Source organism: Polypterus senegalus, chromosome 1 (assembly GCF_016835505.1).
Source record: "Polypterus senegalus isolate Bchr_013 chromosome 1, ASM1683550v1, whole genome shotgun sequence".
NCBI lineage: Eukaryota > Metazoa > Chordata > Cladistia > Polypteriformes > Polypteridae > Polypterus > Polypterus senegalus.
The window spans coordinates 179,214,752-179,229,090 of NC_053154.1; the positions used below are offsets into that span (position 1 = coordinate 179,214,752).

General features: G+C 36.4%; 1 protein-coding gene across 1 annotated transcript in view; it reads left to right on the forward strand.

Moving 5' to 3' along the window:
• swap70b (switching B cell complex subunit SWAP70b) overlaps nucleotides 1–14,339 on the forward strand; it is a 322,658-nt gene that overhangs the window by 302,048 nt on the left and 6,271 nt on the right. The window contains exon 11 of the mRNA XM_039768547.1: nucleotides 7,992–8,088. Coding sequence (XP_039624481.1) covers nucleotides 7,992–8,088 — 97 coding nt within the window. The remainder of the gene's footprint in view (nucleotides 1–7,991; nucleotides 8,089–14,339) is intronic.

Here is a 14,339-nt window from a genome sequence, read left to right on the forward strand (position 1 = left end):
ATCTGTTGGTATTTTGCACTGTAGATCTGATTTCCCTTTTGTTAAATTAGCCACTGTTCTAAACAATACCTGAGGATTTTTATTATTGCTGTCTATTATTTTAGAATAGTAATCTGAGTGAGCTTTAAAGAAAGCTTTTTTTTAACACTCTCTGTCCATGCAATTTGAAAGACCAGCAGCTTTGTTGTTCTCCATCTGCGCTCCGGTTTTCAACACTCTGATTTAAGAGCTTGAGTGTTTTCATTAAACCTGGGAGAGTTTCTATATGCTTTGATCACTTTTGTTTTAAGGGGAGCCACTGCATCCAAAATATCTCTCAAGGTCATATTAAAATGTGATGTTAGCTGTTCTAAATGGTTTTTCATGTTTACATTCGATGTTAACTGATTTAAATGGTTTTCCACAGTTACACTTGGGTTACTCAAAGAATCTATAAATTTTGAAGCAGAATTACAGTCTAGATGTCACACTGTCTTTGTTTTAATCTGTGAGTGTATTAGTAATCAAATCAAATATAATTAAGTAGTGATTGGATATAACTTAATTTAATGGAGTAATATTTAAATTTTGAATTTCAACTTTAAGTTATAATTAAATCTAATCTAGTTGAACTTTTGTCAACCTCTGACAAAATCCTACTGAATTTAACAAATAAGTAAAGTGTTTGCTAAAAGTGTCAGTTTCCCCATAAATGTATACATTAAAATCTCCCATCAATACTACATTATCATAATTTATAGCCAAATGAATTAAACGGTTGCCAAATTCAGTCATGAACAATGAGTATGGCCCTGGTGGTCTTTAGACTAGCACTACAATTGTGCTGGAATCTGCTTTAATATTTAAAATGAATGCCTCAAAGGATGTGAATTTGCCTTAATTTTAGTAGTGACTAGCAAAATACTCGCTCTTGCTGTCATATATATATATATATATATATATCTACTAGCAAAATACCCACGCTTTGCAGCAGAGAAGTAGTGTGTTAAAGAAGCAATGAAAAAGAAAAGGAAACATTTTGAAAATAACGTAACATGACTGTCAATGTAATTGTTTTGTCACTGTTGTGAGTGATGAGTGTTGTTGTCATATATATATATATATATTTACACACACACACATAAACATATATATATATACATATCTATACATATACACATATATATAAACATATATATACATATATATATATCTACACATATATACATACATATACATACACACACACATATATATAAACATATATATACATATACATACATATCTACATATATACACACACAGCTATTTCAGATCAGTGCAATACGCTGCTTGTTAAAACGGATAACTCCGCTCTTACGTGCAAGTCTGCATGGATATTATGAACTATCGTATTTGTTCAAGTTCTATTTAAATTTTAAATAGAAGGAATTTTTATTTAGTCGACAGAAATATCTTTGGTAGGAATGGTAAAAACAGACAGGAATATTATTCCTGAATAAATCAACTCAAACCTTAAACAACTTATAATATTTTGCTCTCCATAAAAATATATCCTGTCTAAATTATACAAGTTAGAAATAAAGTAAACGTTAAAAGAACAAACATTCAAATTTCTTTACTCTTATGTAATTTTATATAAAAAATAAACTTAGATTTTAAATATCCCAAAAGATTTTGCTCTCCATAAAAATATATCCTGTCAAAATTATACAAATTCAAATATGAACATGCTGCATAACAAAACCTGGAAATATAAATAAAATGTGTTCCTTTCAGCAATAACAAATCAAATCATTCAGTTGTCTTTGCTCATATGTCATTTTAGAGCTGGACGCCTGGCATCTTTTTGGCAACAGGTTCGTTTCTGTTTGGTGTGAGGTTCTGTGTTGTGGAGATTCTCAGGATGGATTGCAGGTGCTCATCAGTGAGGCGACTCCTGTGTGCTGTTTTGTTAGTCTTTATCACTGAGAAGAGCTTCTCACACAGATATGTGCTACCAAACATGCACAAGGTTCGAGCCGCATGTAGACGGACTTTTTGTTCTTCAAAGTCACCAAAGCGCCGTGCAAACTCAGTGCGCAGCGCTCAGTTTATCAGCAAAGTGCGATTTGGGAACACCGTAGTGACGACTTGGTTTAACATTACTTGGCAACAGGGAAAGTGGGGCAAGGTGCACTGGTGCATTTGTGTCTCCCATAAAAGCAGCTTCACTTGAAATCACTTTGTGATTGTGCACGGGTAAAACGTCCGCTGAAGTGTCAGATTCTTATTTAATTATTCTGCTTTCTGTATCTTCTGCATTGCATTCAGGTTACCCTGATGTTTTGTCTCATAGTGCCGTCTTAGATTAAATTCTGTAATTACAGCCACATTAGCTCCACAAATGAGACACACGGGTTCAGTAAACATATACTCAGCCTCCCATCGGTTTTAAAGGCTCTATTTTCAGAATCAACTTTTCTCTTCAGCATCGTGTGAGCTAGCTTCGCAATAACTTGCAGCATCATAAGCTAGACTTGATTAACGCGGTAAGTGTTGGCAAGGCAGCTGAAGCGCTGCATTATGGGATCTGTAGTTTATTGTGTTACCAGCGCTTCATATACCCGGCCATTAATAACAATAATACAGTATATAAAATGATCTCGGGCGGATATAATTACGCCGGGCGGATGTGGCCCGTGGCCCTTGAGTTTGACACATATGGACTAAATAGAACTTGAAAAGATATATTTTTCAAATGTGATCGCAATTCAGATAGAGTTGACGCGCACTACAGCCTGCATGCCTCAATAAGTCATCCTCCCTCGCTCTTACTTTTTACCGTTCATCTAATGAATACACTGAGTATGGCTTTACCAAAACAATCATTGATGGCGAATAAAGTATCCATTATTCGAGTATGTAGATCGGGATATATATATACATATATATATACCAGCGTATGCAGCGAGAAGTAGTGTGTTAAAAAGCTAGAAAAGAAAAGGGAACATTTTAAAAATAACGTAACATGACTGTCAATATACAGTATTTGTTTTGTGAGTGTTACTGAGTGTTGCTGTCATCAAGGATTTGATTATCATTATTTCTTTCAATCAGGTTCGTATTTGTAGGATGTGTTGTGTTCAAGTTACATTCCGTGTTTGTCAATCGTTGTAAAGATGACAGGTTTCATTCATCGATTCGTTTCTTACTGCATCAATAAACAGCTCGTCTTCTTCTTTATCTGAGACCTGACACACTGCATGCACGGGTTTTTTACACTGTCTTCCTTTAGCGGGACATTGACTTTTTCCACCGTGTGCTTTGTTTCCGCAGTAGCTGGATTTATGAATATGCTTATCAGGCGCTTCATATTTTTGCTGCCTTTTCAATTGTGTAATTCGGTTTTGTTCAGCTCTTTGGAACTGTTGCTTTTATCTGTGCACGCGTCAGTTCACGTGAGCGCTCGGTGTACATGCATCGAAGGTTCCCAGCTGTGCTGGTGCCATCTCGTGCTATGTCCATGGCTGTATTTAATGTTACCTTAGTCCTGGCACTTAAAACTTTCTCTCGCAGTTTCGCTGAGTTTGTGTCAAACACCACCCTGACCATCTCATCTTCCTCTCCATAAACACAGTCCTTCACCCGTGAATATTTAGTGGAGTTTGCTATTGGATTGCCGCTGACGGACGGCCTTATATGGGCAGGCACTAAATTACAAACGCAAGCGGCAGCCTGTCTATGAACTTAATTTAAAGTGTAGGTTTACATCGTGCTTTGTTTCAAGTAGCAGAACTCATGAATATGGTTGTATATGTCACTCGCCGCTTCTTATTGTTTCGCTGCCTTCTCAATTATATAATGCATGTTTTCTTCAGCGCTTTTGAGGTCTTCCTGGTTTTCTATGTACTGCGTGATTACGTGGGAGGCGTGATGATGTCACACGAAACTCCTCCCCACGGCGTTCAAGCTCATCTCCATTACAGTAAATGGAAAAACAGCTTCCAGTTATGACCATTACGCGTAGAATTTCGATATAAAACCTGCCCAACTTTTGTAAGGAAGCTGTAAGGAATGAACCTGCCAAATTTCAGCCTTCCACCCACACGGGAAGTTGGAGAATGAGTGAGTGAGTGAGTGAGTGAGGGCTTTGCCTTTTATTAGTATAGATATATATATATATATATATATGCACATACATCTACATATATACAGTAATCCCTCGCTATATCGCGCTTTGACTTTCGCGGTTTCACTCTATCGCGGATTTTATATGAAAGCATAACTAAATATTTAACGCGGATTTTTCGCTGCTTCGCGGGTTCTGCGGACAATGTGTCTTTTTACTTCCTTGTACATGTTTCCTCAGTTGGTTTGCCCAGTTGATTTCATACAAGGGACGCTATTGGCGGATGACTGAGAAGCTAACCAATCAGAGCACGCAGTTAAGTTCTCCTGACTGAGAAGCTAACCAATCAGAGCACGCAGTTAAGTTCCTGCTTGCTGAATGCAGTGTTAACCAGGAAGTCTCGTCTCGCTCATTCAGCATCAACGTGTTTCGCTATGTAAAGAGTTGTGCTCTTTTGTGTTTATCTTTGTGCATAGTCAAGCCCTTCATTATGGCTCCATAATCTGCTACTGCTTCAGGGGCCGTGCCCAAGCGCAAACGGAAGATGTTAACGATTGCCGAAAAGGTAAACGTTTTGGATTTGTTGAAGGCTATGATTCTTTTTATTTAAAAAGTAGGAAAGGAATATAAGATCTACGGCCGCAGTGTCCTTTTAACCAGGGTGCAAAACAAGTTGTAAGTGGATGTAATAAGGCAGTAGTCTGGATGGAATCTGCTTTAGGGATTTGGATTGAAGACTGCCAGAAGAAGAACAACGGCAGTGCTACACAATCGCCTGAAGTGGCTCCTTTAAGGGCTGTAACGCTCTCCTTTGTTGTGCAGTAAAATAAAACTCATTGTTATCGGACAAGTCATCGTGTCATTGTTGGTGAGTAACCATAATTAATTTTCTACTTACAGTACTTAGTACATGTATGCGTACGTTTAGTGTCACTGTACACACACATTTACTGTATACTATTTTTATTGCATTGTACGTATTTATTGCTGGTGGCATGTCTATCGTAATGGCTGTAACATATGTGATATCGGAGACACTCAATATCTTTAAAATAATATTTAGGTTTTACTGTATATGAACAGTGTGTTTATATAGATAATTTCAATGAATCTTACCTAATATCTAAGCGAATACAAAGGGATTATGCTGTATAACATATATATATTTATATTTATAAACAGTGTGGGAGAGTTTATAAGGGCTTAAAATATATAAAAATAACCATAGAAACATATGGTTTCTACTTCATGATTTTCACCTATCGGGGGTCTGGAACGCAACCCCGTGATCGAGGAGGATTACTATATATATATATATATATATATATATATATATATATATATATATATATATATATATATACACACACACATATATATAACCTTTGGGATGCGAGCAACTGTTGCGGAGGGTGCCAGAATCCATCGAGGGAAAAAAAAAGGAAAAACATTAATTGTACAAAATCTTAATTTATCTATCCATTCGTAAATAATTAAATGGGCAGGCTATTTTGTATCAGTGCAATACGCTGCTTGTTAAAACGGATGACTTCCGCTCTTACGTGCACTTAGTGCTGCGTGGGTATTATGAACTATCGTATCTGTTCAAGTTCTATTTAAATTTTAAATATAAGTAATTTCTATTTAGTTGACAGAAATATCTTGGGTAGGAATGTAAGTTAAATTTAGTCATCATTGCATACATTTTTCTTCACCATAGATATTTAAAGACTAAATTCAACTTACATTCCTACCCAAGATATTTCTGTCAACAAATAGAACCTACTTATATCCAAATAGAACTTGAAAAGATATATTTTTTCGAATCTGATCACACATTTTAGATCGACTGGACGCGTGCTAGTGTGCTCTCGCCTGCCTGCCTCAATAAGTCACCATCGCTTCGCTCTTACCTTTTTACTGTTCATTTAATCATGGCTAGTCACGAAAAAATTTGAAAATGGATGGATGGATTGTTGTGTTGTGTTCAGGTTACATTCCGTGTTTGTCAACCGTTGTAAAAATATAAGGTTTCATTCATCAATTCCTTTCTTACTGCATCAATAAACAGCTCGTCTTCCTCTTTATTTGAGACATCACACACTGCATGCACGTTTTTTTTTTTTTTTTTACACTGTCTTCCTTTAGTTGGACATTGACTTTTTCCACCGTGTCCTTTGTTTCCGCAGTAGCTGCACTTATGAATATGCTTGTATGAGTCACTCGCTTCATATTCTTTTGCTGCCTTCTCAATTGTGTAATGCTTTTTTGTTCAGCGCTCTTTGGAGCTCTTGCTTTTTGTCTGCATACTGCGTTCACAGTCAGTTCACGTGAGCCGCTCGGACTACATGCATCGAAGGTTCTGAGCTGTGCTTGTGCGATGTCCACGGCTTTATTTAATGTTAGCTAAGACCCGGCACTTAAAAGTTTCTCTCGCAGTTTCGCTGAGTTTGTGCCAAACACCACCCTGACCATCTCATCTTCGTTTCCATAAGCACAGCCCTAAACCCACGAATATTTAGCGGTATAGTGTTTCTATTGGATTGCAGCTGACGGACGGCCTTATATGGGCAGGCACTCAATTACGTGGGAGACATGACGATGAGAGACGCAACTCCGCCTCACGCGGCGATCGAGCTGCAGGCTATGGCCGGTATATATGTACATAAGTAGGTTATGACTGTTACGCGTAGAATTTCGAAATGAAACCTGCCTAACTTTTGTAAGTAAGCTGTAAGGAATGAGCCTGCCAAACTTCAGCCTTCTACCTCAACGGGAAGTTGGAGAATTAGTGATGAGTGAGTCAGTCAGTCAGTGAGGGCTTTGCCTTTTATTAGTATAGATTTGAATTTTGTTACAATTAATTATTCCAAGGCCTCCTCCTTGACCAGAGTCTCTAGACTTGTGAAGGAATGTGTATCCATCTGGTGATGCCTCAGCTAGGGGAACAGTGTCAGATTTACTAAGCCAGGTTTCAGTGAGAAGACACAGATCAGATTTTGACAGCGAATGTTCAATAAGCAGCATTTAAAACTGCATACTTCTTTCTGAACTGGTAATATATTTTTTGTTTAATTTGAACTAAGTTTCTATTACAGGTGCCCCTGGTGGAGGGTCTGGTTGTATCTCTTGGTCTAATTATACACCTTATTTTTTGGTTATTAAGTAATTTAAGGTCTGCATCATGACTAAATTTATCAAATACCCCACAGCAGGAATTATGGGTAACAGGTGGGATAAACAACAGCCTGTGATTTAAGATCACATGATTGTGGCCTGGATGCTGCTCTAATCTGTTAGCCAGGCAGTTTTACTGCTATATTATGGAATAGTAAAAAATGTCCCCTTCAGTTAGGATGAAGACCATCTCTCTTGAAAAATCCAAGCCTTTCCCAAAAATCGTTCCAGTTGTTCACAATGGCTATGCTTTTATTTGCACACCAGGTTTCTAGCCAGCAGGGAATGGAACGCAATCTGCTATAAATCACATCCTTTCTGTATAATATTGGTAAGGGTCCAGATACTATTAAATTCCAACATTTAGTTAAAACATCTTTTAGGTAAAATTCACTCACTGATCTTGTTCTTGCCCATTTTTTTAAATGATTTTTATCTTCTCAGCACATAATTCTCCATTGCAGAAATTACAATTGCTCATTCATATTCTATCTTTTAACCTATGACCACTGAAATTATGAGGGTTAAATGTACATATTACCAGTTTTTCTTTTGTTTCTTAGATGTTAAGTCGTCATTCCTTTTGGTTTATTATTTACTCTTAACACTGAAACTTCATTGCATGGGGAGATGCATAAATTGATGGAGACTATTACATGTAGTGTAGTGTCTGCATTTTTTAAAAATTCTGTGAATTAAGTATATTTCATATTGGCTGTTTTAGGCTGTTATGGAGAAGCTGGAGAAAGCAGCAAACACAACAAAGAGCTGGAAGGATAAAGTAGCTCATCATGAAGGATTAATACGTCTTATTCAACCTGGTAAGTAACTACAGTGAAAAAAATACATTTTAATTAAACACATGTTGTAATTTTCTGAAAACACCCTTGATTTTTCTGGAGTAAGTTTCAATCAAAGATCGTTTAGTTTTCTACTAGATACATTACAATATGTTTCAGTCCACAAGATGGCACACTGAGATAAGGGAAGAATTCTGCACCTGCAAATTGTTTTACATCTGTCATCTTTATGAGGCTTACTGAATGTTATGGAAAGATCAACTAATTACAGTGCATTGCATGTCCATACAATATACAGAGTTCATAGTAATTTAAAAAGTAAGTTATGTGGCATTATTTTCCTAGCAACCAGGAAGTGTCAAAATAGCACCATACTCATACTTTAGTTATCACTATATTAATAAATATCAACAATTAAAAAAGAATGTCTAGTTTTCTTTTTTCTGTAATATCTCCAAATTTTTATCAATCTGTCAAAACAAATATATTTATTTTTTAGTAATTAGTTTTTCTATCTGCGGTGGGTTGGCACCCTGCCCAGGATTGGTTCCTGCCTTGTGCCCTGTGTTGGCTGGGATTGGCTCCAGCAGACCCCCGTGACCCTGTGTTCAGATTCAGCGGGTTGGAAAATGGATGGATAGATAGTTTTTCTATTGTGAGAGAGGAGTTTACCCCTAAATATTAATATATTTAAAATGTCCTTCCTTAGTGGATAACCTCTGACCTAGATATACCATTCTGACAAATTTCAGTTTTTTTAACTAAGTGAGAAGTAGTGTCTTTGTTGATGATTAAGTCAGTCAATCAACTTTACAACATAGTTTCTGTACTGTGATCAGTTTGGAAGCCAAACTGGAAATTCTCAAGTAAGCTGTGATGTTTAAGGTGAGATTGAAACAGACTGGTAGTTTGATTGAGATATATATACAGTAGAGTCTCGCTTATCCGATATAAACAGGCCGACCAAACGTCGAATAAGCGAAAATGTTGGATAATGGCAGGTGTTAAGAAAAAACCTATTAAACGTCAAACTGTTATAATTTCACATATTACGAACCTAATAATTATGTTTTACAACAAAACAACAGAATAAATTAACTGAAAAAATTAACTTACAGTTACAGAATTGTCTGACGTTAAATACAGTATGTACTGTACTTAAAAAGTTCAGTCCTGTGATGATTTAAAGACATTTTTGATCGTAGTCTGCTTCCTGATGAGTGCCATTTCGTCGCTGTGAAGTCTCGCCATCTTTGCAGCATCATTATGTCACTAATATAGTCAACATCCGTACGAGCGTATACTGTTTACTACAGCATTGTGACTGAGTGTGTCTGTTTGTGCTGTCACGTGCGAGCCCCCGTCTTGCACCCGAAAACTAGAAGCTGAGTCTCAGTACTTTTAGCAACGTCAGCTTTATTAAGCTTGAGATAGCAACAGCGAGGTTATTTAACACTAGAATTACCAGAGCCTACGAAAAAACTCGTAATTCCGTCCCACCTTAAATCGCTTCTTAAAATCGTTCACAGCTCTCCACCAGCGTCTTTTGTCATCTAAATGTGCTGATAAAAATCAGGCTGCAAGCAGCCGGCTATTCCATCCCCCCACCGACTTAGAACGTGCACAAACTTCTCCCAGCTCATGCCTTGATTGATTATCTAGGAGTGAAGTGGAGTTTTAGAGTGGAAAGAATAGATTATTATTTGGAATACACGCATTTCACGTGTGTTCCGTTTCTACAGTAATCCGTGTAAACACATTTTTAAAACAGAAACGTTTTTCATATTGTAGTAGTAAATGACAAAATGTAAGCATAAACTATATAATGTATGAAGCCTAAAGTCCAAATATCAAACACTTTCACAAAAGGTACACATATAACAGAACAAGTATGCTTTTATTCAAAAATATAACTGCAGAAAAAAGCCACCTTAGCATGCCATATTGACACGTATGTACTGCAGCTGACACAGTAGTATAATGGTATCAGCCGCTGACTAGTATCCAAAAGCTCATGAGTTCGATCCCACATGGCTCAGTTTTGAGAAGTAAACTGCTCTTATTCTTACTATTTTAGAATAAAAACATGCATTTGATTTCAGTGTGTAACAGCCAGTAATTTATGATACTTGTAAAGGTTGTTTTTTTTTATTCACTTTTCATTCTCAGTCTCAGTCGTGTTCAGGATCCTTCCCTACCCCCCATCTGAGAATGCTGTTTTCACATAAAGATGCGCGTAGCTCTGCAGCGTACTTGTGACTGCATTCTCGTACCAATGCTTGCGAACTGAAGTGCCTGCGTGCACTTTTCGTGGCATTACACGTCTATTTTTTTTAGCATGTCCGTGTCGCTCAAACACAGGAACATATGTTGGTGTACAAGAATAAAAAACAAGTGCACTTTTATTCTAGACTATAAGTGAGGAAAAAATAAAGCAAGTTACAGTAGGTGGTTGATACGACAGCTTGCGTGGTGCAATGCTAAGAACTGCTGATTTCCGATCCGTGCTATATAAAATCATCACATTCAAATATTAACAATTTCCACACACCCTTCCTACATTCACGACATGTGTACTTGTTGCAGTGTACACATCTCTCTGGGCTATGGTTCCTATTACACTGAATGAGCACCTGACATTGTACTTTCTTCCCTATATAAATCACATTGAGTATAGCGTCTCCAAATAAATCACATTTGAGTTATAGCGCGTCTTTATGTGAAAACAGCATTGTCAGATTTGGTTGGGGGGGAATCGTGAACGCGACTGAGAGAATGGAACTGAATAAAAAAAAAAAGACTGAAATCAAATGTATGTTTTTATTCTAAAATAGTTAAGTACATGCAATATTATTTGAAAACGAACGTGAAATGCGTGTATTCCAAATAATAATCTATTCTTTCCACTCTAAAACTCCACTTCACTCCTAGATAATCAATCAAGGCATGAGCTGGGAGAAGTTTGTGCACGTTCTAAGTCGGTGGGGGGATGGAATAGCCGGCTGCTTGCAGCCTGATTTTTATCAGCACATTTAGATGACAAAAGACTCTGGTGGAGAGCTGTGAACGATTTTAAGAAGCGATTTAAGGTGGGACGGAATTACGAGTTTTTTCGTAGGCTCTGGTAATTCTAGTGTTAATGTAACAGGATCTTTCATTCTCCTATACACAGACACAGCAGTCAGGCAGGGTCGGGGGAAAGTAATACTGAGCCCAGTGCATTTATAATGTTCCTTGCTCCTTGTATCACCCATCAACGGCAGGCGCTTATAGCATGTCCGTGATCTTTTCGGATTGACTTTTACATCAAACTGCTACAGCGCTGGGAGACTGCGATTGCAGCTTTGGGAAGCTCTTCCGCGTGTCGTCCCGTTGGGTGGAATCCCACAAGAGTTTAGAAACTAACTCACACCAGCCATGATTCTTTTCAAAGGTAAAGTGCAGGTTAATTTGCTTTATGTATTTTTACTTTATATTTTGTATTAATCATTTTTATATGAATAGTTTTGGGTTGTGGAACGAATCATCTGAGTTTCCATTATTTCTTATGGGGAAATTCACATTGATATACTGTACGAGTGCTTTGGACTGCAAGCACATTTCCAGAACGAATTATGCTCGCAAACCGAGGTTCCACTGTAGTTAGCTGCGGCAGAGTCGGGAGCAACAAAAAATAGTCTACGCTCACGCTCGCAACTTGCAGTTCTTGTTTCCGATTGATGCATATTTTTTTTTTTTTTTTGCGGTAGGACGTCAGATAATTCGGAATGTTGGATAAGCGAAGGCAGGATAAGCGAGACTCTACTGTATATATGTATATATATGTATGTATGTATATATATATATATGTATGTATATATATATATATATATATATATATATATATATATATATATATATATATATATATAAAGAAAAAGTAACATTGAAGTCTATGTTGACTTGTTAACTGACACTTTTAGTGCATCAGGAACTGTGCCATTCTAGTAATAAACTATTGCTAAGGCTAATAAATGGCTGTCTGGAACAGCATTGACCTTTTCGCTGTATTTGTTGGGCCTGAGTCTAAGTAACAGGTAGTAGGTTTCATTGTTGAAACAAAAGTTATGAATTTCTCTTCTGTTATCACATTATAATTACTAAAGTGGTATGTGCAGGACGAGTCGAGATGTCTATTTTCTCATTATAGAAGTTCACTAAATCTGCACTGCTAATGTCTATTGGTGTTTTACTTTGCAGTTCTGAATTCACATTTATTAGATTAGCCACTGTTCCAAACCATACACTGGAACAATTTCTGCTGTCTTCTATTAATCTAAAATAGAAGTCCCAGTGGGTCTTAAGGAGGTGTGTTTTTTTTTTTTCTTTCTTCTTGACTATTCTCTGGCTGGTTCAATGTGCTTTAATCACTTTTGTTTTAAGGGGAGGTACTTTCAAAGTTGCATTATAATTAGATGTTAGCTGAGCTAAATTGTTTTCCACAATTATGTTTGACTTCTTCAAAATATCTACAAATTTTGATGGAGAGTTACAATCTAGATGTCTCCATGTCTGTGTTTTAATTGGTGATTGTTAATGGTAAGGGTAAAAAACATATAAACAAACATAATTAACTAGTTGTTAGAAATAACCTAATTTAATGGAGTAATATTTAAGTTTTAAGGTCCACTCTTTGAGATTTGAAACACAAAAGGTGTATAACTCTAATCTTACATTAATGTTAGGAAGATAGTGTATGCTAAACCCTTTATTAGACTGGTCAAGGCATCAAAAAATGCTACAATAAAAAATATTTTATTAGAAGTTTGTAACCTTTCAGACCCATAGGTATTTCTTTGTCCTAGTCTGAAGCATGACTCCTGCTTTAACAGTACCTTATACAGTAGCAATTCAAGAACTGATTCTTTTTTGATAGCAATCTTTTGCTATTTCTGAAATTTTGTAAATACCTGTATATTGCTGTTTCTCTGATTTTGGAACATTTTTGGAACTACTAGTCTTTATTGCTACTATTAATTATTAGCAACAACACCATTTTTATCTGAGTATTAATCACATTCATCCTAAATAGATAATTTCATAGATATTCAGATAAGTCCACAAATATCCACAGGAGCACTCTGATAAACACTCAATACATACCTAAGGGGACACATTATTCTATACATCTCTCATAAAAATAAAATTCAAACTAGGACACCAGAACTAGCTATGAGACCTTTAAGATTATAAGAAATATGGAAACTCACCTAATGATATGCAAAAAGGTGGCAATTTCAAGTAGAATTTAATCTTCTGACTTTAAAGGAAATGGAGGAGCTAATTTATAGGTTGCATCACCTATAATAAGAGCATGGAAAAAAGTTTAAAATGATTTTGCCTCTCCAAAAGTTTTGTGTCATTATTTTTTCAGTTTTCTGGATGAGGGCTGCACCTTCTCTTTAACCCCTTATCAAGAGGGGTAAATTTTGCTAAATCACTTGTAATTTGACCTTTCCAAATTAGAATCATTGCTGTTATTGAACTATCTTGAGTATAAACACATGTTTGGTCTCTTTGTAAAGGTAACATTCTCTAGTTTCACCCTTAGTAGTCAGAATCACTGTAGGTGTGACTGATCAAAAGTTATGCACATTAAAACTTACAGAAAAAATGAATTTTTTTGTTCTCGCCTAAGTTTTTTCGTGAAAATAAAGGCCTCTATAGCTGCAGTAGGTAGGTGGGGACAGAAACACACTATGTACCAACAGAATAACTTGTTGACTACTGAATACTGAATATCTGTAAAAATGACATTTTTACACCAGTTTTTATGTGGGCATGTCCAGGTGCTTTTTAGAGGGTTTATCCATTATCCACATTTTGGAACGTATGGAAAAAGTGCAATAACTTTTGAATGCTTCAACCCACATATATCAATGAGGGCTCTACTGAAAGCTTACACCTAAAGGAATCTATATCTACACACAGTGTCACTCTATTAGTTATGGAAATTCATATTCCATAATAAAAACAATAAAAAATACACATTTCAATATAAAAATAGTCAAAACAAGTCTTATGGGCCAAAAAAATATATATTTTTTATTTTTTATTTTTTTTTTAATAAAATGCACACAAACTATATACATTTTTTACAAACTGTTACAACGCAGCTCAGCGTTTTTCCATGTACCACTGATTGTAGCAATCCCTAGCAGGCAGAAAGCACAAGGGCATGTCACATGTCGCTCTCTGCCTCAGACTTGTGGTCCAATTCATCAGTGTCACGC